At 39.8% G+C, this 23247-nt stretch overlaps 1 protein-coding gene across 3 annotated transcripts in view; it reads right to left on the bottom strand.

Moving 5' to 3' along the window:
* Positions 1 to 16104, bottom strand: part of LOC131943773 (acetylcholine receptor subunit alpha-like) — a 45290-nt gene extending 29186 nt beyond the window's left edge. The window contains exon 1 of one of the 3 annotated variants that reach the window (XM_059304042.1): positions 15677 to 16104. In XM_059304042.1, the coding sequence (XP_059160025.1) occupies positions 15677 to 15889 (213 nt within the window). In that variant the 5' untranslated portion in view covers positions 15890 to 16104. The remainder of the gene's footprint in view (positions 1 to 15676) is intronic. The other 2 variants (XM_059304041.1, XM_059304043.1) reach the window with 2 other exon arrangements.
* Between the last annotated feature and the right edge of the window lie 7143 nt (positions 16105 to 23247).

Here is a 23247-nt window from a genome sequence, read left to right as displayed (position 1 = left end):
CAAGTATGACAGCTAAAGACCTACAAGTATGACAGCTAAAGACCTACAAGTATGACAGCTAAAGACCTACAAGTATGGCAGCTAAAGACCTACAAGTATGACAGCTAAAGACCTACAAGTATGACAGATAAAGACCTACAAGTATGACAGATAAAGATCTACAAGTATGACCGTTTATGCCCAACGACCTTACACTTAGACAACTGATGATATTTTTAGGTCCAAAATCTGAGATACAAGGGTGACATTTGACATAGGCAGGTCACTCACAGTCACGGGTCACTTAACGACCCCAGCGGCAGGTTACGACAGGAACCCACGTGACAGGTCACTTAACGACCCTAGCGGCAGGTGACCCCTGTGACAAGTAAATCTCCCATCATTCACCTGACTTCCTGTGAACAACATTCCGCGGCCGCCATGTTTGCCGCGCCTAATCACAGTTTAATTGGCATTAGCTCGCATTACGGCGGGTCATCTCCCTGCCCGGGCCCCCGCCTTTAATGCGCTTTACGTCGGGTTCTCACTGCTTTACGCGGGCCCTGGTCGCTTTACATCAGCCGGTTAGAGCGGCCACGTCAGGTTGATTGGCCAGATGGTTGGGCGGGTCCACGGGGAGGCAGACACCGAAACAACGAAATGGCAGAATCAGTGTCAGTCACCGGGGGACTTGGGTGAACCGCGTTTGTGTGTGTGTGTGTGTGTGTGTGTGTGTGGGACGGGTGGGGGGGAGTTGGATGGGTTGAAAGGTGAGCGCTGTTGACCAGTGGCGATGGTGAACTGCGGTGAACGGTGGTAGGGCTGAGAATATATATATATATATATATATATATATATATATATATATATATATATATATATATATATATATATATATATATATGCAAAGAGCGCTTAATTAATCGATTGTTCTGAAAAAAAGTATGGGACAGTGTGGTCGGGAGGTAGAGTGCTCGACTTCTAGCCAGAAGGTTTTGAGTTGGATGTAGGTCGGGATCTCGAGACTGCAGGACGTCTCTGAGTCCACCCAGCTCTGATGAGTACCTGACAGAAGTTAGGGAAAGTATAGGCGTCTGGGCATAGTGCAGACCACACTGTCCTTCATATGCTGAGGTCAAGAAACAAATGAACATCTACCGATAACTTTGAAAGGGAAACTTTTTTTTTTTACTTTACTTGCCGGGGTTTGTATACAAAAACACGGCGACGATAATTGTCGGGAACCCTTTTGTTGGCGGCCAGTTGTGATATCCATGTAACCACTTGACGCCTCTGAAATTCGTTCGACATATCCCACGGGAAGTAACTCGTGTACGACAATCTCGCGGACGACAGCCGTTCGATGAAGCACAGTGCAAAGGGCAGGGAACCATAGCAGGAATAATGGGCAGAGTTATGGTTTTAATCCCCTGACGGCGGGCGGAGTTACGGCGCTTGTCAGCTTCACCAACGCGGAAAATGTCTTTGTCGTGAAATGCGACAAAACAACGAGTCGTCTGTCAGACAAGAGCGCTCTTAAGGACATTCATTATTTTTGGGCGCAGGTAATTATAAAAGCGTACACACGAAGACCATGTCAATTCAAAAGACTAAAGTAATAAAATATTGCCAATAATAAAAGAGCGGGTAAAAATGATTAGAGTTGGTCAAGCGATAAATTGGTTGTGATCGTGTTCCAATGTGGCAGACTTCACGGCGTGACCTTCACAGCCTGACCTTGACAGCGTAAAACAAGGGAGGGAATAACTTAATTAAACCCCTGCCAGGAAAATTAATGACGTATTATCGGCGACAGCGACACGTGTAAGATTTGATTCGCCAGCAATGTGATGCTTGGCGAATATCGTATGTTACTTGGCAAATATGTTTAGCGAATGTCGTATGCTACTGGCCGATATGCTTGGCGATAGTACCATATTGCATTGCGAATTTGTTTAGAGTATTACACTCTATACAGACTATACATGAATGTTGGACGAAAGTCTGTGTTCGCTGGAAGACTATGCCTGGCGTCTGTCATGACCCGCTGGACGTCAATGCCGGACGTCCGTCATGACCTGCTGGACGATAACGTCTGACATCTGTCACGGCGTGCTGGACTACATTTCTCTCTGATGCAGCAAGCTCCCCAGTGTTTACAAACATCCGCCTTCTATTTTTGGGCTGTTGAAAAAACTTGGCAATTAATAACAGCGTCACCCGAGCTACCCTCGTCACGTGGGTTACATGTTGCCGCATGTTGCCGCATGTAGCCGCATGTAGCCGCATGTAGCCGCATGTAGCCGCTTGTAGCCGCTTGTAGCCGCATGTAGCCGCATGTAGCCAGTAGCTGGATTGATTTTGTTCAGGCAAGTTGTCGTTGCTGTAAACTGGCTTCTACGGTTCAGGGTTGCTGGGTATTGCATCAGGGCTGGAGGTTGGTGGTCAGGGGGTGTTACATCCCTAGGCTGGTGGTCAGGGGGGGGGTATACCTCTGGGCTCCTGTGATCGAGGGGGGGAGGTTTGTTATACCTCTAGGGTGGTGGTAGGGGGGAGAGTTATATCTGTAGGCTAATGGTGGGGGAGGGGTTAGATCTCTATTATGGTGAGAGGGGGGGGGGTATACCTCTAAGCTGGTGGTCGGGGGGGGGGGGGTGGCTATACCTCTAAAGTTGTGGTCAATTACCCCGCTGTCATTACCCCTGTCTTTAACTCCCAGATAAAGTAACCCCCAGAGATTAATCCCTGAGCACAAAATCCCTGTAGGGAGGGGGGGGGGAGCAATTGACCGGGGTAATGTCCTAGACCCGTTTTTTGACACTTTAGGCTAGTGATCAGTGGTTTGTACATTGTGTTCGGTCAAGTTCGAAAGACGTGGTTACCTTAAAAAGGTTTGTACATTGTGTAGTTTAGACAAAGGTCAAGGTTGCGTTAAAAATGATTTGTGCATTGTGTAATTAAGACGAAGGTCAAGGTTGCGTTCAATCTAGTTTTGTTCGGACCATCACATTTTGTGTCTATAATTAACTACAACGGAAAAACCCGAATAATTCCTAGCGGGAGCTGACGTCCCAGTTAGCACTGGCCTGAATCACGTGCCTCCCCCACGGGTCTGATTCAATAGGGAGCTCAGCCCCTGGGTCACTGACGTGCCTCCCCAGGGTGGGGCGACGTCTGCTGATGACTGCTGCTGTATGGTTCCTAGAGCCTTTAATTATTGGCACTTGCTGGGACATGAGTCAACACGACGCTGGTCTGTGTGTGTGTGTGTGGGGGGGGGGGGGTGAGGGGGAGACTGGGGTGGGGACGTCCTTACACTTGTTGCTGCGGCATCTTCGTGGCTCTTTGAGGCAGGCACGTGCTGTGGCTATATTGGTGTAGGTCAAAGTGAGCGGATTCAGCTGGGTGATAGGTGAGATGGATGGATTATCGAACAAACAAGACAAGTCGACCAAACAATACGAATGACCAAACAAGACAAATCGACCAAATAAGACAAATCGACCAAACTAGACAAATCGACCAAACAAGACAAATCGACCAACTGAGACCAAAAGACCTTGCAGATACTCTAATCGGAAAAAGATATGAATCTAATGTAATTTTTTTTTCACTTAAAAGTTCTACTTTAGTCAAGAAGAATTTTTACACATGATGAGGCAGATGAAGTAGAGTTTCCCTAGCAATCGCATAAAAGTTTGATCAGCACTGTCCAATCGTGTGAACAGACCAGCGATTTATGCTGACAAGCCGGAATTCTCTTGACGTCATCCGACTTGATCCACTGAATGTACATCTACAAAAAACTTAGCGCGGAGTTTAATGATCTTCTATAGCCAAAAATATCCGTAGCTAGACGCTTTCACTGATAGTAAATATTAATGAAAGTATTTTTACCCTTCAAATGACGAGGGGCTGGCGAAGAATGCAGCCAAGTTGCATCACGGTGCTAGAGTATTTAACACGTCATTAGCGAAGGTACCTCCAGTTCCACTCCACTTGGCCGTGTTTCTCATAGCTGCGCTAATTGCGCGGAGGCGAGGCAATAATAAACACGACTCGCAAACACCGGAGTTTTTTCGTTTTGTTCCAGTGTTGGGTGTTTAGGTGTAAGGGTTTGCTGGAGGTGTGTGCTAGGGTGTAAGGGCGTTTTGTTTCAGTGTTAGGTGTTGAGTGTAGGGGCGTTTTGTGTTGGGTGCTAGGGTGTAATGTCTTGCTGGGGGTGGGTGGGTGCTAGGGTGTAAGGGTTTGCTGGGGGTGGGTGGGTGCTAGGGTGTAAGGGTTTGCTGGGGGTGGGTGGGTGCTAGGGTGTAAGGGTTTGCTGGGGGGTGGGTGTAGTGGCAGATACAGGTGAGAGGATCAACTGTTGCACCAGGTAATTACCTGGATGTGTATGAAGGTGACGTCAGTGTGTGTGTGTGGAGGGGGGGGGGGGTAATGACAGGGGAGCGCAGGGAGTATGGGTAGAGTGTAGACAGACAGTGAGTAGAGAGGAGGGTAGAGTGAGGGGAGGAGAGACAGGGAGATTAAGGCAGGGGTAGAGAGGGATGAGGAGAGACAAGTCGAGAGGAGGGAGATTGAGAAGAGGGCGAGAGACAGGAAAAGTCATGAAATGGAGAGTAACGACATGGATAGTACAGCTAGGGAGAGTAAAGATATGGAGAGTAAAGATATGGAGAGTAAAGATATGGAGAGTACAGATATGGAGAGTAAAGATATGGAGAGTAAAGATATGGAGAGTACAGATATGGAGAGTAAAGATATGGAGAGTAAAGATATGGAGAGTAAAGATATGGAGAGTAAAGATCTGGAGAGTAAAGATATGGAGAGTACAGATATGGAGAGTAAAGATATGGAGAGTAAAGATATGGAGAGTACAGATATGGAGAGTAAAGATATGGAGAGTAAAGATATGGAGAGTAAAGATATAAGAGTAAAGATATGGAGAGTAAAGATATAAGAGTAAAGATATAAGAGTAAAGATATAAGAGTAAAGATATAAGAGTAAAGATATAAGAGTAAAGATATAAGAGTAAACACATGAAAATACAGGGAGAGTAGAGTCATAACTAATACAGACGAAGTTTACAGAAAGGTGTACAGCAAGTATGTACACAGAGTTGCATGTACAGCACGTGTGTACACAGAGTTGTATGTTCACTATCCCAGTTCTATCCCCATTAATTGTATGTATGTGGACGACATGGTTGTACTTTCTTCCTTCAAGACATTTTTGAGTTTAATTAACTTCTGGAGGAAACCATCTTGGAATCCGTGTCTTTCTGAATCCTCCTATTTCTCCCGGCCAACCAGCAATAAAAACGTCTTCAGCTTCATTAAACTTCCGTCTGCGAGAGCCGCAAGACGTCACTGACGTGAAGAGTCACAAAACGTCACCCCAGCCCGTCAATCACCCCCCTCGTCACGTGCCTGTCACGTCACAGACACGTGACTGACGTCATTTGTGCCACCGACACACACCCGCCCCAAAACTTTCCTTGTTAACCTTCCAATAAAAAAATTAATCTATTTATCTGGCTAATCAAAGGTGTCGTGGCCAGATTTTCAGCTGTCCGCTTGTCGCATTGATTTTAAGGCCAATTAGTTGCCAGTTGTACGAGTGTGTCAGTCAGGCGGATCAATGGTGGGCTCTGGAACTTTCTGGATCATGATTAGTGTTTAAGGATTTAAGGCTGGAATATATTTTTAGTGGGCGCGCGGAATGACGTGGCCGAGCATTAGAGCGTTCGTTTGCTAACCCGAAAGTCTCGAGTTCGGGTCCTTGGCTAGAATCGTATCACGACCATAAGTCCACCCAAATTTGATGGGTACCTAAATAAAGGTAAGGAAAGTAAAGACCACCGGGCATAGAGCTCACCACACTATCCCTTCATTAGCATGATACACAGTAACTGGTTAACCTTATTTCGCCTGCGCCCTGAGCCGACAGCTCCGAAAGGGAAGTTCACTTTACTAGAGTTAGCTGGTTGATGATTAGTGTTCAAACATTTTCGGTTGAAATAAAGTTTTGTGGGGCATTAGAGAGATTTAGATGTTGATTTGTTTTCAAAGATTTCAGTTAAATGTCGGTTTTAGTAAAGGAATTAAGCACATGTTAGTGAATGAAATATATGGCACATTTTTGTGGAAAACATTGTTCATACCTTTTATTGAGCAGAAATGATGCTAATTCATGAGTAGATTGCTTTAGTAGTATGTTTTCATTTTGCAGGCTGACTGTAGACGGCTTGCTGTTTTTTGGGTGTGGTGGTGCCCTGCCCCGGAGCACGTCCACCGACACCCCTCCCCCCCCCACCACGACAAGACAAAAATGTTATATTCAAATAAAAAACATATACTTTAATTTTTCTTATAATTGCCTTCCTCCTCCCCCCTCCCCCCTCCCGCAAACGGAAGTTTCCGTTGCCTGGAGCAAGATATCTGAAACAAAATGTTGATTATATATTGCATTTTTTTTACTAGTATCTAGTGCATATTGACCTTGAGAAAACGTACGGGTAGGGGGGTGGGGGTCAGGGGAGGTTGGCAGTGAAACCTTGACCTTGACAGCCAATCTTTGATCGAACCCTGGCTATACATGATCCAGCTGGATTATCAATCCCCCCACCCCTTCCCACCCCCGATAGAAAAAAAATATTGATTGAGTGACAGCCGCGTCAGATTTTTAGGATTATCCAACGACGGCTGATCAGTAGCGGGAGCTGGTCAGATGGTGTGTCTTTACCCCAGCTAAATCTGTCTTAAGGTTGGTGTCTTGAGACCAGCCCCATCTGTCTGCTGGTGTGTCTTTAGACCAGCTCCATCTGTCTTAAGGTTGGTGTCTTGAGACCAGCACCATCTGTCTGCTGGTGTGTTTTTACCCAAGTAAAATCTGTCTTAAGGTTGGTGTTTTGAGACCAGCCCCTTCTGTCTTAAGGTTGGTGTCTTGAGACCAGCCCCATCTGTCTGCTGGTGTGTCTTTAGACCAGCTCCATCTGTCTTAAGGTTGGTGTCTTGAGACCAGCACCATCTGTCTGCTGGTGTGTTTTTACCCAAGTAAAATCTGTCTTAAGGTTGGTGTTTTGAGACCAGCCCCTTCTGTCTTAAGGTTGGTGTCTTGAGACCAGCCCCTTCTGTCTGCTGGTGTGTCTTGAGACCAGCCCCTTCTGTCTTAAGGTTGGTGTCTTGAGACCAGCCCCTTCTGTCTACTGGTGTGTCTTTACCCCAGCAAAATCTGTCTTAAGGTTGGTGTCTTGAGACCAGCCCCTTCTGTCTGCTGGTGTGTCTTTAGACCAGCTCCATCTGTCTTAAGGTTGGTGTCTTGAGACCAGTCCCATCTGTCTTAAGGTTGGTGTCTTGAGACCAGCAAAATATGTCTTAAGGTTGTTGTCTTGAGACCAGCAAAATCTGTCTTAAGGTTGTTGTCTTGAGACCAGCAAAATCTGTCTTAAGGTTGGTGTCTTGAGACCAGCAAAATCTGTCTTAAGGTTGTTGTCTTGAGACCAGCAAAATCTGTCTTAAGGTTGTTGTCTTGAGACCAGCCCCTTCTGTCTTAAGATTGGTGTCTTGAGACCAGCAAAATCTGTCTTAAGGTTGGTGTCTTGAGACCAGCAAAATCTGTCTTAAGGTTGTTGTCTTGAGACCAGCCCCTTCTGTCTTAAGATTGGTGTCTTGAGACCAGCAAAATCTGTCTTAAGGTTGGTGTCTTGAGACCAGCAAAATCTGTCTTAAGGTTGGTGTCTTGAGACCAGCAAAATCTGTCTTAAGGTTGGTGTCTTGAGACCAGCAAAATCTGTCTTAAGGTTGGTGTCTTGAGACCAGCACCATCTGTCTGCTGGTGTGTCGTTAGACGAGCACCTGCCACCAGGTTAAGTTATTTATAGATCACATTTAGACGTTGTCGAATATATCTAACATAAACTGACCAACATGTCATATACCAATATCTCCATTTATACAACCTAATATTCAACACTAGTACTATAATACCTAATGAAAGAAAGTATTGTTCTATGAAAATGTTAGAGATTGTCAAGTTTTTTAAACGATTATTTCCGACTTGTTGACATTCCAGAGAGTCGAGCCAGACAACAAGTAGGAGACTTTTGTGTTAGTAGATGAAGCAGACACGATAATTGAACGAAATGTGGGCAGTAGATGAATCAGACACGATAATTAAACAAAATGTTTGTCTTAATTAATTAATTCAACTTTTCCTGTCTTTTAACCTTGTCCACTTCCAAACCCAAATCTCCAATTATCCCTTTCTTCAAAAGCAATCGGTCAACAATTTTACGGCTGTTTCTAAAAGCAATCCCGGCAAAAGTAGATAATGATGTAAAGTTGCTGACCGGTTGTAGTGCCGGCTACACGATTGATTGTTGTCCGGCTTTAGTGCCGGCTACACGATTGATTGGGGAAAGTCATCGTACGCAAACAGCCCCCCCCCCTTTGTTTTATAACAGATCTGCCGTGTCGTAAAGATTTGATTTGCCGGCTTGTCTTCAACCGGCTCTCAACGCTCCCGCCTCAATTCGAGTCCGGCTCTAGAGCCAGTACTGCCCGTGTCTAGTGCCTTAATGGCTCCGTCTTCGATTGTCTCGGGACTCGCGTTGTGGCTCCTAGAGCCGCCAAGTTGAGGGGGATTCCCCGTCTGAGGGCCGGGGACAAGAAACGTTTTAACTTCCGGTAAGAATTTAATCCGGCACGATTGTCCACTCACGTTCCGGCAATCGTTCACACACTCACGCTCCGGCAATCGTTCACACACTCACGTGCGGTTGGCGAGAAATTAAAGTCAGAAGATGCAAAACTCTGCTCCGACACTCAAGAACTCAACCCAGTTTCCCGCCTTCAGAAACCAAACCATATTGTAAATACCAGACTTCTGTAGTTCATTAATCCTTCAATTTATCATCTTCATCCGTGTCCTTCATCAAAGACAGGATGACATTTGGTGTCCTTACAAAACGAAATGACCAGCGACCTAAATCTTGAATGACATTCACCTCCCCCCAAACACAAGACCGACTTAAAATCAGGGGGCATCACTCCAACTCAACTCTGCTGGAAGAAGCGCATTGGAGCGTGTTTGAAATCTATTTTTAGCTCCAACATTGGAATTTTATTTTCGTGTTTATGGCCTAATTCAAAATGTTTTTGTCGTAAGGTGCGAGTTCATCAAAAGGAGGTAGGGACGTTATTTTACAAGCTTTCGGTTAAAAAACAAACTCGAATTTTAAATCTGCTATGGTGCTTTAGTCATTAAAGTTTCGGTAAATACTAGTTTAAAATTAAACAGTGCAGGAAAATAGACACTTGATTTGTTCCAACGACACCGCCATACGACAAAATGATATGACAAGTGTGTTGTCCAACATGATTTGACAGACATACTTTCCATGTTCACCCGGCGTTTATGTTGGCTTGCTTTAAATAGCAACGGATAAGATAAATGTATGATAGACGAATTATTACCAAAACGATAGTCAAGTCAAATGTATAATAGACACAGTTTTAAAAACACGATAGATAAGTCATAGGTATGATAGACGAAGTATTTTCTATATTAATTCCATTTCGTTCGGGGGCGGGGGGCGGTAGACTTTCTTCTGGGGGGGGGGGGTGGTGGCAAACTCTTCACTGAGACACACCTACAGCAAACCCAGTAACCCCCATGCTTTTATATGATACCTATGCTCATTCAATCACAACATGTTCACATATAAATCCGAAGTTAACGAGGATATAAATACGAAAATAGACAAGTAACAAATCAATGTCTAATAGCCCCAGATTTGAGTGACCTCCCTTGGTCACTGGTATCCGAAAGGCCATCGTATGATCAATTTTCGCAACAATTTTCTGCCAAAGTACAATTTTTAATGTTTGCCGCGGTACATAGTTTTTCGTTTTTTTTTTAATGAAGCGACTTTAATTAAATCTTCTATAAAGCCATTAAATCTTAGTTGTAATACCATAAACCCGCTACCAGCCCTAGGGTTAGAGACGTGAGAATGTGCACTGTTAGAGCAGTGCAGCTATTAACGCCACACGGGAGGTAAACAAACCATTTTGTTTTACGTTTTATACAAAACAGCAGCTTAAAACTAGGCATGCGACACTTAAATTAGATTTAATACTAAAAATTAAATCTGGCCAAATAACGATTTTAAATTTGGCACATAACTATTAAAACTAAAAAAAAAAAAAAAACTGGCAGTATACTCTATTTCCATTTAATTTAGAACTAATCTTAAAAACTTGGCCATATAACTATTTTAAATTTGGTTTAAAACGAAACTAAAAATCTGGCCATATAATTGTTTTAAATTTTGCTTAAAACGAAATAAAAAGCTGGCCATAAAAGTATTTTAAATTTGGTTTAAAACAAAACTAAAAATCTGGCCATACAACTACTTTGAAACTGCGTACGATCGATGAGTTAGATGTATCCTCCATCATGAGCTATCCTAGAACTAATGTGTCACTCTACACCGTGTTGTGAGCAAACATGGTGTCGTTTCTTTTTTAATCGCCAGGTACAATTAGATTATGAATTACAAATCGTCCAATTAAATCGATTTTTATGATAAAGAGCTGGACGATGTTATTTTAAAGTAAGGAAACATTGAATGAATGTGGCGGTAGTTGGTCTAAAGAACTAGATAACCCTCCCTCTCCATCCCCCCCCCCACTGTTTCAAATCTAATCTAAAAATATAAGTATATTCGAAGCCTCTATTGCTGCTAAGTTTTTTAGAACATTTCAGGATGGTCAATATATTTCAAGATTGCTAGGACTATCATTAAATACCAGCAATGACCTCCTATCTAAGTAATTACTAGGATATATGTATATATATATATATATATATATATATATATATATATATATATATATATATATATATATATATATATATATATATATATATATATATATTAAAAAATATATATATATATACATATGTATATATATATACATTATATACATTATATACATTATATATATATATATATTAAAAAATATATATATATACATATGTATGTATATATATATATATATATATATATATATATATATATATATATATATATATATATATATATATATATATATATATATATATATATATATATATATATATATATATATATATATATATATATATATATATATATATATATATATATATATATATATATATATATATATATATATATATATATATATATATATATATATATATATACATATACATATATATATATATATGTATATATGGAAGCAGATGGCCAATTGGGTACTTTGAATATCTTTCTTGGAATTCAAGAAAAAAACATACTAAATAGATATATTTAATGATAGTTAGAGATAAATACATGCGCTAAACAAACTCATTAATTTAATTGATTTCCATTTACCCTCCAACACGAAGGTTGGATGTTGTTAGATCCATTGAGGAACGGCTGCAAATAGATGCAGACTAGGGGGGGGGGAATGCGTCTCATGCGAGAGGGGGGGCGGGCAGACGGGGCTATTCAGGCACTCCAACGCCTCCATAGAATTTGGCGGGATTATAAATCAATTTGAAATTAAGACCCAAGAGCCTTGAGCTTTTAACCGTTCCATCCAACGAAACGTCTTAGCGGGTTTTCCCAATACCGGAACACACAGAAAAGTGCGGATAAATGCAGTACATTACAGGCGCTCTTTGCTGCTTCTATACCCGCCATGTTGGGTACAGGATCTGTCTATACCAGCCATGTTGGGTACAGGATCTGTCTATACCAGCTATGCTTTTTGGGGTACAAGGATGTAGAAAGCGACTTTTCAGAAAAAACCACCAATGCTATAAAACACTGCACCTTGATTCAGACTATTGGGTACAGCATCTGTCTATACCAGCCATGTTGGGTACAGGATCTGTCTATACCAGCCATGTTGGGTACAGCATCTGTCTATACCAGCCATGTTTTATTGGGTACAGGATCTGTCTATACAAGCCATGTTTTGTTGGGTACAGCATCTGTCTATACCAGCCATGTTTTGTTGGGTACAGCATCTGTCTATACCAGCCATGTTTTGTTGAGTACAGGATCTGTCTATACCAGCCATGTTTTGTTGGGTACAGGATCTGTCTTTACCAGCCATGTTGGGTACAGCATCTGTCTATACCAGCCATGTTGGGTACAGGATCTGTCTATACCAGCCATGTTGGGTACAGGATCTGTCTATACCAGCCATGTTGGGTACAGGATCTGTCTATACCAGCCATGTTGGGTACAGGATCTGTCTATACCAGCCATGTTTTGTTGGGTACAGCATCTGTCTATACCAGCCATGTTGGGTACAGGATCTGTCTATACCAGCCATGTTGGGTACAGCATCTGTCTATACCAGCCATGTTTTGTTGGGTACAGGATCTGTCTTTACCAGCCATGTTGGGTACAGCATATGTCTATACCAGCCATGTTGGGTACAGGATCTGTCTATACCAGCCATGTTTTGTTGGGTACAGGATCTGTCTATACAAGCCATGTTGGGTACAGGATCTGTCTATACCAGCCATGTTGGGTACAGCATCTGTCTATACCAGCCATGTTGGGTACAGGATCTGTCTATACCAGCCATGTTGGGTACAGGATCTGTCTATACCAGCCATGTTGGGTACAGGATCTGTCTATACCAGCCATGTTGGGTACAGGACTACCCAGAAAAACCACCAATGCTATAAACCACTGTCACCGTGATTCTAACTATTGATGCAATGAGCTAGAGTAAATGAAATAGGATTAAAACCACCTTAAGGCCCTACATAATTTTAACCTAAGACTTTGTCTATTCTTGCAACTGGTACATCTATACATATTTTCTTGAAGTATACGATGAACGCATTAATATTTTCCACATTGAAGCAAATTAAAACAAAATTGAATACTTTACATGGAGCTTCCATATTTACAGGAATTTCATATTGTTTGCGATTTCTTTAAAGATGTTTTGAAAAACATTATTTTGTCCACATTACGCTAAAAACTTAAATAGTTAGAGTGTTCAAGGTTGTTTTTTGGCCAGTAATTAAGATGTGTTAAAAATTTGTCTGAATAATTTCTAGCAGAAAAATCTGAGGTTCAAAATGGCTGTGCTCTCTTGGCACTTCCGTTGTGCACCGTCACAAGGTCATGCAACAAAAACAATGACCTGGATAGCCTCGATACATGTGTGAGATTTACTACACTAAGCCAATAGGATAACTAGGTCACACATATATTTAGTAACAGCGGACTAGGTCACTAGGCTGGATAGAACACTAATAGACTTAATTACTTTCAAGGTCATTAGTTACTAGGCCACTAACATACTAGGTCACTTAAAGTCAAGGCCAAGTAAATACTAGGTCACTTAACAGGCTAGGTCACTTAAAGTCAAGGTTACTAACATACTGGGTCATTAGTAGACAAGGTCTTCTAATACACTAGGTCACTAATAGACTATATCACTAAACGCATTAACTAACAGACAAGGTTACTAACAGACAAGGTAACTAAAAGACTAGGTCTTTAACAGTCTATGTTACTAACATACTAGGTCACTAGAAGACTCATTAACAGACTAGGTCATTAACTGACTAGGTCACTAACAGACAGGTCACTAAAAGTCTAGGTCATTTGAGACTAGGTCACTGAAAAAGTCAGCTGGGCCTCAAAAAGACCAGCCATTCACAAAATTGACCAAGCCACTGGCGGTCTAACGTCTTTAACTACCAGGCTAACTGCTTGAGACTAATTCTATTGATTTTTAAAACTAAATTGGTAATTTAATCTGAATTGATTGGTTAGACCTAGTTGTACTGATGTTCATCTATTAACCTATAAGTGTGTTATTCTATAAAGCTATAGGTGTGTCATTCTATACAGCTATAAGTGTGTCATTCTGTGAAGATATAGGTGTGTCATTCTATACAGCTATAGGTGTGTCATTCTATATAGTTATAAGTGTGTCATTCTATACAGCTATAGGTGTGTCATTCCATACAGCTATAAGTGTGTCATTCTGTACAGCTACAGGTGTGTCATTCTATACAGCTATAAGTGTGTCATTCGAGACAGGTATAAGTGTGTCATTCTATACAACTATAGATGTTTCATTCTATATAGCTATAGCTGTGTTATTTTTAGAGCTATAAGTGTTTTTTATACAGCTATAAGTGCGCAATTCCATACAACTATAAGTGTGTTATTCTATATAGCTATGAGTGTGTCATTCTATACAGCTATAAGTGTTTTTTTTAATACAGCTATAAGTGTGTCATTTAATAGAAGTGTGCAGTTGCATACAGCTATAAGTGTGTCCTTATATAGAAGTATAAGATTGTCTTTCTATAACTAGTATACAGCCTTCAGAGCCAGTCTTTTTATTAAAAAAATAATTATTTAAAACACAAATTAAGTTTGACACCAAATGCAACATATTATAAACGAAAATTGTGTACTAATTTTCTTTTTTACAATTAATTGTGTACTTAGGTGCTGTAGATTTTTCATATAGAGTAAGCACCAAAGGTATGTACATTATATACAAGAATTGTACACGAAAGGGCTGTAAATTATACACATATATTCTTAAGAATGTGTACAATTATGTACAAAATCCTGTAAATGATAGGTGCTGCGGAATGTAGGCAAAAAATGTAAAGCAGTTCTGAACAAAGTGCTGTATTATATTTACACTGAGAGCCTTCTAAAAGTCTAAGATATGTTCACCTATATGAGCCTCAGCTGAACAAAGTGCTGGATCATATTTACACTGAGAGCCCTCTAAGATATGCTCACCTATGTGAGCCTCGAGTTTTTACCGTACAACGTGTCTACCTTGCGCGTGCTTACACAGGTGACCCAGTTTACAAAAAGGTGAGTAAAAATAGGTAGATAAAATTTTTGTATCAGGAGCGTCTAGTGGCTGTCCTATATTCGTAGTGTGAGGTGTGTGTGAGGTGGTGTGCGGTGTGTTGTGTCATTGTGTTGTGATGTGAGGTGTGTTGTTGTAAGGTGTGTTGTGCGAAGTGTGTCGTGGTGAAAATGTGATGTGGTGTTATGCATCATGTGGTTGTGTGGTTGTGCTATGTGGTTGTGTGATGTGTCGTAAAGTTGTGTGGTTGTGTTACGTGTTATGTTTTATCTGTTTGTGTTATTGTGTTGTGGTATTATGTGTCATCTGGTTGTGTGGGTGTGGTGTCTTTGTCATATCTTCGAAGCGAACGTTAAAATAAATCAGAAGTATAACTGATATAGAATCAATACAGATAAATACGACGTTATGTTGTATGCAACATATGTCAGTGTTATAAAATGTTATGTTGTGTTTCAGAACATTAAAACAGTAAACACATTCATATGTTGTATGTTGTGTTTCCATCATTGAGCATATAGATATATAAAACACAACAAAGGATGAATGTTCTAAGCTGAATTGATCTATAGATCCAGTCAGGGACAACGCAGTATCCGAAGTCACGTGACTCGGGGCTTACACACTCCCCGTGTCCAATCATATATCAGTATCGATACTGCTGCCTGCTGATTGGTTGGTGCGTGTTTACGTTTAACATTGGCAGACTACAGTAAACCAATACTACAAACAAACTATAAAAATATGTACATGAAATGAAAGAAATCGATTATTCTCTACTTACGATATCGATAAGCTGTGATAATCGAATACCCATCTTGACCACAAGCTTGTCCGTGTTGTTGCCGACTGGCCGAATAAGTTTGTTGTAACCACTCCTTCGCAACAGGTCATCGTACAGGCGTTTGGCGTTCTCGTTGGCATGGCACACGACGATGAAAACAACGATGAAAAGTTCGACGATTCGAGTCCAATTCAACAAAACACAGTCACCCATGCCTTCAACCTCGTGTCGTCATAGTCACGTGTGTGTGTACGTGTGTGTGCACGTGTGTGTGTACGTGTGTTCTATTGATAAGTAAAAGCAATAATGATCGCCTATTGGCTCAACACTAGCAGGCCGGGCGGCTCACAACTATCGCCAGCCGAAAGAAGGGAGAGAAATCCGAACACAGCGAGTTCCTTCCCCTCCCCGTGACAGAGAGCGCACGACGCCACCTGGTCCAATGGTACGCGGATCATTTTTTTTTTATTTCGTCTGTTTCATTGTAGTGTTGAAGTATTTTTTCTGGCTAGAATAGTTTTAATGTGCACAACACACTGTGCTAACTTGATTTATAATTACACGGTGTTGGGGAGAGTTTTTGTAAAGGATGAGATTGATGATGAAAATGATGGCGAGTAAATAATGCTATCGAGTTCAAGGAGATTAATTACCTAATGCTGTCACCTTTGACTCCAGAAAGTTTGATAATTTAATTTACTTTGAGGATAGCTTTGACAATCTTAGTTCGCCTTAAGGTACAGAAAAAAAAATATATTTCAAGTTAATATAAACCCGGTTGCATGATTTTTATGACTTACTAGAAAAGTAAAAATGTTTTGTCGTTGTTTTAGTTCAACTAGAAAACATGAACACAAATCGGAAAAAAAATTCATAAAAAACGTTTTAATAACAAGCTTTTATGTAATGATGCACTAAAGAAGTAGAAAATAAATTATAGACTACTATTTAAATAACTATAAAGAAAAACGTGGGTGTCTTCCTTAACATTAGTAAAGGTATCCAATAGATACTAAAGTGACCCACGCTTTTCTTTATAGTTATTTAAATAGTAGTCTATAATTTATTTTCTACTTTTTAGTGCATCATTACATAAAAGCTTGTTATTAAAACGTTTTTTATGAATTTTTTTTTCAGTACTTTACATGTTTTATTTACAATAGAGTTACATGACTAAAAACCATTGCGCGCCTACTGAACATCACGTTCAGTAGGCGCGCAATGGTTTTTGAACGCAGCCATTACGTGATGGCGCAGCTATTGAAGGTGATGACGCGTGTGGTGTGGTTGGCTAGACATGCCTACTAATTCGGTCCAAATTTTAATTAATTCATAAAAAATTAATTAGGCATCCAATTAAGTCAAATTTAGTTTCAGGTTGCATTGTCTTCATGTCTTGACCCACGTGCCAACTTTGAATCGTATCGGTCAAGTAGAACTGTCCGAATTTTCACTCCTGCGTTTCCGTCAAGACAGACAGAGGAAGTGAGTTAAATAAAAGCTTGTAAAAATAAGGCAACGACTGTCTTCTTAGAGAAACGCTAGTGGGAAGTTTCAGACAGCTGCTAGCCAGACAGCTAAGCAATCCCAGACAACAGAACAAACTAAAAAAAGATGATTTAAGTTTTTTTTTAAAGTATACAGCAGAATAAAGATGAAGCTATCTGAATAAAGGAATATATATATATATATATATATATATATATATATATATATATATATATATATATATATATATATATATATATATATATATATATATATATATATATATATATACCTATATATGCATAAATATATGAATATTCATATATACATATAAGTATACAAGTATATATATATATATATATATATATATATATATATATATATATATATATATATATATATATATACACTTACTGGGTAAAAATTACTAACGTTTTATTCCTTTAAATATACTCCAGTCTAGACCTGGAATGCCACACGACATAATATAACAGTAACGCAAATAACCCGTTGTCATTATTGTTTTATTCACTCCGGGGTTCTGATGTGAGAGCCCATAAGTTCCCATAAGTTCCCATAAATTCCCACATTTTCCCATAAATGCCTATATCCACAAAAGCCACAACATAAAAAAAAACACGCATCACGCGAGCTGTCACTTATTTAGCAAACGTATTTTTTATGCATAAATATTCCAGGAAGGACATGCCAGCCTATTGAGCGATATCAACATTCGCTGAAATATTGCTTTGTTTATCAAGCACTCAATATCTGATACATCTTTCAATGCGTTTTATTCACTTCCTCAAATCTTAACTGTTTGAAAGTCTTTCTTCTCTTCTTCTTCGTTCTTAATTGTAATGTTGGAAGGGATTTCCTCCAAAACAATTTAGTATTTATTTTTGGATTCGCTTCCATAGCATTTTATTCCATCCAAGAACAAACCACAAAGCAGCAGTTGTTTAATTTTGGAGTTTTCCCTCCCAGATAGGTTGCCGTCCCCAGTTATCAAACCTCCGCTGCTCACTCAAAGTGCTCCTCATTTCTAGATGTTTTCTCTCGCATATTTCAAGTAAATTACTGGTATAAGAATTATAAGTAACAAAGCTGAGCTAGTTTCTTTTGATACCAAATTCAACCATCTAAAACTAAGATTTCTCCAAGGATTTTTATCATCACTTATCGTGGAAAAAAATACAACGGCCTTGCAGTAAGATTCGAACATGACTAGATCTAATATGCCCTTTTTTCTAAATTTAAATCCGACAGTAATATGAACCTGTTTCTTAATTATTTTGTCGCTGATTGAAATTAATTCTAAATTATGATTCTAAAGAATAAAAGTTACATACGATAATTTAAATTCTAAAGAATAAAAGTTACATACGATAATTTAAATTCTAAAGAATAAAAGTTACATACGATAATTTAAAGCACTAATGTCGGTGTTTATTCTCCCTTCAGGGCCACCGTGAGTGCAAAGCTATTCGCTATTTTTAGCTCAAAGTTAATGACGTCATGTGGGAATTCCCACTCAAATTCCCACTCAAATTCCCAATCAAATAAAGTAAATTTCAACAATAAAAACTTTTATAAGGAGGGAGATATTCATGCAAGTGGGAAAAGGGGGGGGGGGGGTTAGAGAAGTAATGGGCACTGTGGTACGTTTGAAATCCATTTGGGGGGGGGGGAAGGCTCGGGTTTGTTGTCGGATAGATCGAATGAACATTGGGTGGGGTGGTAACTGAAGTGCTATGGAGTTGTGTCTCTTGTGTGTCCTTCAGTGGATACGTAGAGACATGCCAAGTGGATGCCTACATTTTAAAGATAAATTTTTGTTAGGGAAGACTTAGGGGGCAATGGTGAATAAGAATAACGATCTGGCTTTTGAGCTTTTAGAATTTGCACTGTTTCGAAAAATGTTTGGTTCTTGCTACGCTGTCGAAAAACAGTTATCCAATGGATAACAGGTCGTCTAGTGTATTCGATAAAATTAGCCATAACTCCATTAGGCGTCACTCGGGCCCACTAGTTTCCATTGTGCCAGCCGTCTACGCTAATTCCTAACGTTGATTGGATTAACATGGAACACGTGTATGAATATTGGAACGATTGGAACTCAAAAAACAGTTTAAACGCAGATAACCTACAAAAACTGTACACAAGAAAAGAAAGAGCAAAGAGATTAAAAAAAACCATTTCGCCTTGTAGAGATTTCAGCTTCAGGGCCCAAACTACTCACACACAGTCCGGGGCTTGGCTGTCTGGGGGGGGGGGGGGGGTGAGGGGAGAGGACATGAGGAAACAGCAGCTGGTCAAATATTTCTGAACGGATAAATACAATTTTAAAACGCAGTTTAAAAAAAAGAAAAAAACCAATAATAATTCAGCTAGGGAAATACGGGTGGATTTCTGGGGATGTTTTTGAGGGGGTGGGGAGTAGGGGTGGGGCTATCTGTCCCTACAGTGCCGCAATCAGAAATTTTAGTAATTTCCTCTAATGGTGGCGGTGGAGAGGAAGAAAAAATTGTTTCCATGATAAAAGCTTTTCATACAAGCAAGGCAATTTTTATCATTTATGTATTGAAACATCGCAGACGTTTTTTAATCTTGCAGTTCTAGCTTCCTTCGTGACCTTTTGGGGGCGGTGGCTTAATAGTTGGTAGTCTAGTTCAAATTAAAGTAATCTCATCAGCTTAGTCGTACAAGAAAATTGTCTTTTGGTCGGGTATTGTTGTCAGATTTAACTAAATCTCAACGGCTGGGGCGGAGTGTAAAAAGTTTTATTTGTGGAGACTTGGACAAAAAAAAATACAGTATCAAGCTGGCTTGCAATTGAAGCGGTCTTGCCAGGGAACTTTGATTCTCACAAAATGTAAGCTCCCAAATTGAATGGCCAAGATCTTGCATTGTGTGTGTATATGTAGGTTTGTATGTGTGTGTGAGTGTATGTGCCTAGATTTAAATAAGTTGAAGTTGTTGAGTTGATATAAATAAATAAATAAACAAATGTATTTATTCGTATAATTGTATATGTATAGATGTGTATATGTATTTGTTACGTGGGAGTTGTGTGTATGTGTGACTGTGTGTTGCGTGTGTTTTGTATATACGTGTTTATGGTGTGTATGTGTGCTTGTATGTGATGTTTGGTTTGTATATATGTGTTGTGCTTATTTTTGTTGTTTGTATATATATATATAAATAAATAAATAAATAAATAAATATATATATATATATATATATATATATATATATATATATATATATATATATATATATATATATATATATATATATATATATATATATATATATGCGCGGATGGTGTGTACTTTGTGGATGTCGTATATGTCTACATGTCTGTATTAGTATATGTGTATGCGTACGGTGTGTAGTTTGTGTATGTTGTATGCATGTCTGTATGTTTGTATGTGTATGGTGTGCGTGTACCTAGGCTTAAATTACTTGATGTTGATTAAACTGTGACTGGCTCAGGCACCCCGGCTAATCAAAGTGGCGTCAATCCATTACCGTCCTTGATTGCATCAATGCTCTCACACACATGCTCTCACACAGATGCACACACAGATGCTCTCACACAGATGCACACACACAGACGCACACACACAGATACACACGCACAGATACACACACAGATGCACACACAGATTGTGGCCCTGAGGTCGCCTGACGTTCTAGCCAGTGTTTTGGCCAGATAAATACAGCACGGCCACTGTATGTGTTAATTGGGTTACTGGATGGCCATAAAAAAATAATTAAACCATCAGCGGACAGCTGCACGATTAAAAAATATTTAACACCGGTGTACGTTTTAAATGTCAACACCACTGAGTTTTAGTAAACAAGATATTTCTAGAATCCCAATATTAGAGCATCCAAGATTTCAGCATTCAGCTCGCTAGGCCCACAGGCCTCCAGTCAAGATCTAACAACCTCGTATGTACAATACATTTATTTAAATAACGTCAACATTAGTTGTGTTTTCTGTTTTATATGTTAGCCAAAATAGTGGACTTACATAAAGGTACCAAAATTAAGGCCTACCATACACAACATTATTATATTATACACTGTTATTTTATACTCAGTATTATTATATTATACATTGTACAATATTCAGTATTATTATATTACACACCGTAAAACTACGCACGCGTGAAATGGAAAAAAAAACCCATAGAAGTTAAGGCGGAAGAAAGATGTTCCACGAATGATTGTCTGATGTAGCTTCGATTTTTTTTTTTTGAGGATATGCATGCAGAAATTGGTGGTTGGGGGGGGGGGGTCCTTAAATCATGTTACGCTCGTTGGGCAATCTTCATCTTCCTCCTACACATCGTAACAAGTCGTCACAAGTTGTCACATATCAGACTACTAATTATGGGCGACCCCTTGATATATATATATATATATATATATATATATATATATATATATATATATATATATATATATATATATATATATATATATTAAATCCTGCTTTTATTATTAGGTATTTAACCCTTTCAAGTTTCAATAGTTACATCATTAACGTCAAATCTAAGTAGGCTGTCTGTGTGTAACCTTGACCTCTCCCCCCAGTGACCTCCAGTGACCTCCAGTCGTTGAGACAACTACCGTGTAGACAAACAGACGAGAGCCCCGTCACTAGGTTCGTGTAAATCACATCTCACGTGCGGGACAGGCCGGACCCGCTGGACTGCTCACCCTTCATCTTGTATTCCCCACGCCCCAACACCATTTGTTCGCGCCCATATCCCATGTAACTTATCGTCCATTTCCCATGTAAGTTATCGTCCATATCCCATTTAAGTTATCACCCATAGGGACCTCGCCCCTACTGCCTGTTAGAGGGGGGGGGGGTGTGTTGAACTTGTTGAATAGAAGCAGATTGATAAAAAGGCATTTGTTGTTATGAAAGAGGACAGGATCTCCCTAGAGAGTAATGTTGTCTGCCCGTACACACAACAAGCTGGATAGATGGCTAGGGGAGATGATAACATGTTGATTGATGCTCTTGTGAAAACACACGTAAACAGTTTGTCCATGAAAACCCATTCCTTTTCATTCATTCACAATTTCAAATCTCCACCCTGAGGATCGTTAAGGAGCAAATCTAATTTGGAGCCGAGTCGGAGCGTATGTTTGCTCCCCGTCCCCCCGAGACGGACGGCTCCGCTAGGACCGGCGTCCGCTTGCCGCCTCCGTCAAGAAAAGCACATTCATTGCTCCTCTAGACGGCTGAGGTATCATCTTGTGACGTCGTCTCTTTCCCCCGGTCCGGAATTTTTGTGAAGATCATTGATTTAATGCTGGAAAAACACTGGAATCAATAGGGGAAGTGGACCCGGGAGACTGAGATAGGGGACAAGAGTCGGGGGAGTTGCATTAAACTCCAGTCTCCGATGATATCCTTAGATCACTTGTCACCTTGCGATTTTAGAATGTGACAGACAGACAGTGATACTCCTATAAATATTGTGACAGACAAAGGTACCTGTACAAATATTATGATAGACAGACAGCTTACCTCTATAACTATTATCTTCGATAACGTTATATATATATATATATATATATATATATATATATATATATATATATATATATATATATATATATATATATATATATATATATATATATATATATATATATATATATATATATAAACATGGACATACAATGGTACCACTTAGACTTGGCAGACAGACAGTGGTACTGCTATAAATATAGAGGCAGACAGACAGTGGTACTGCTATAAATATAGAGGCAGACAGACAGTGGTACTGCTATAAATATAGAGGCAGACAGACAGTGGTACTGCTATGAATATAGAGGCAGACAGACAGTGGTACTGCTATAAATATAGAGGCAGACAGAAAACTGGTGCCCCTATAGATATTTCGAGAGACAGAATGTACAACCTCTGTTAACATTACACGAGAATGTGGTACCTCAGTAAACATTACACGAGAATGTGGTACCTCAGTAAACATTACACGAGAATGTGGTACCTCAGTAAATATTAAAAGAGACTGAGGGACCTCTGTAAA

This window comes from Physella acuta, unplaced genomic scaffold (assembly GCF_028476545.2).
Source record: "Physella acuta isolate Inbredline_101_S28 unplaced genomic scaffold, ASM2847654v3 ptg000466l, whole genome shotgun sequence".
Taxonomy (NCBI): Eukaryota; Metazoa; Mollusca; class Gastropoda; family Physidae; genus Physella; species Physella acuta.
The sequence above is the reverse complement of the archived record's forward strand: the minus strand, read 5'-3'. Positions and strand labels throughout refer to the sequence as shown.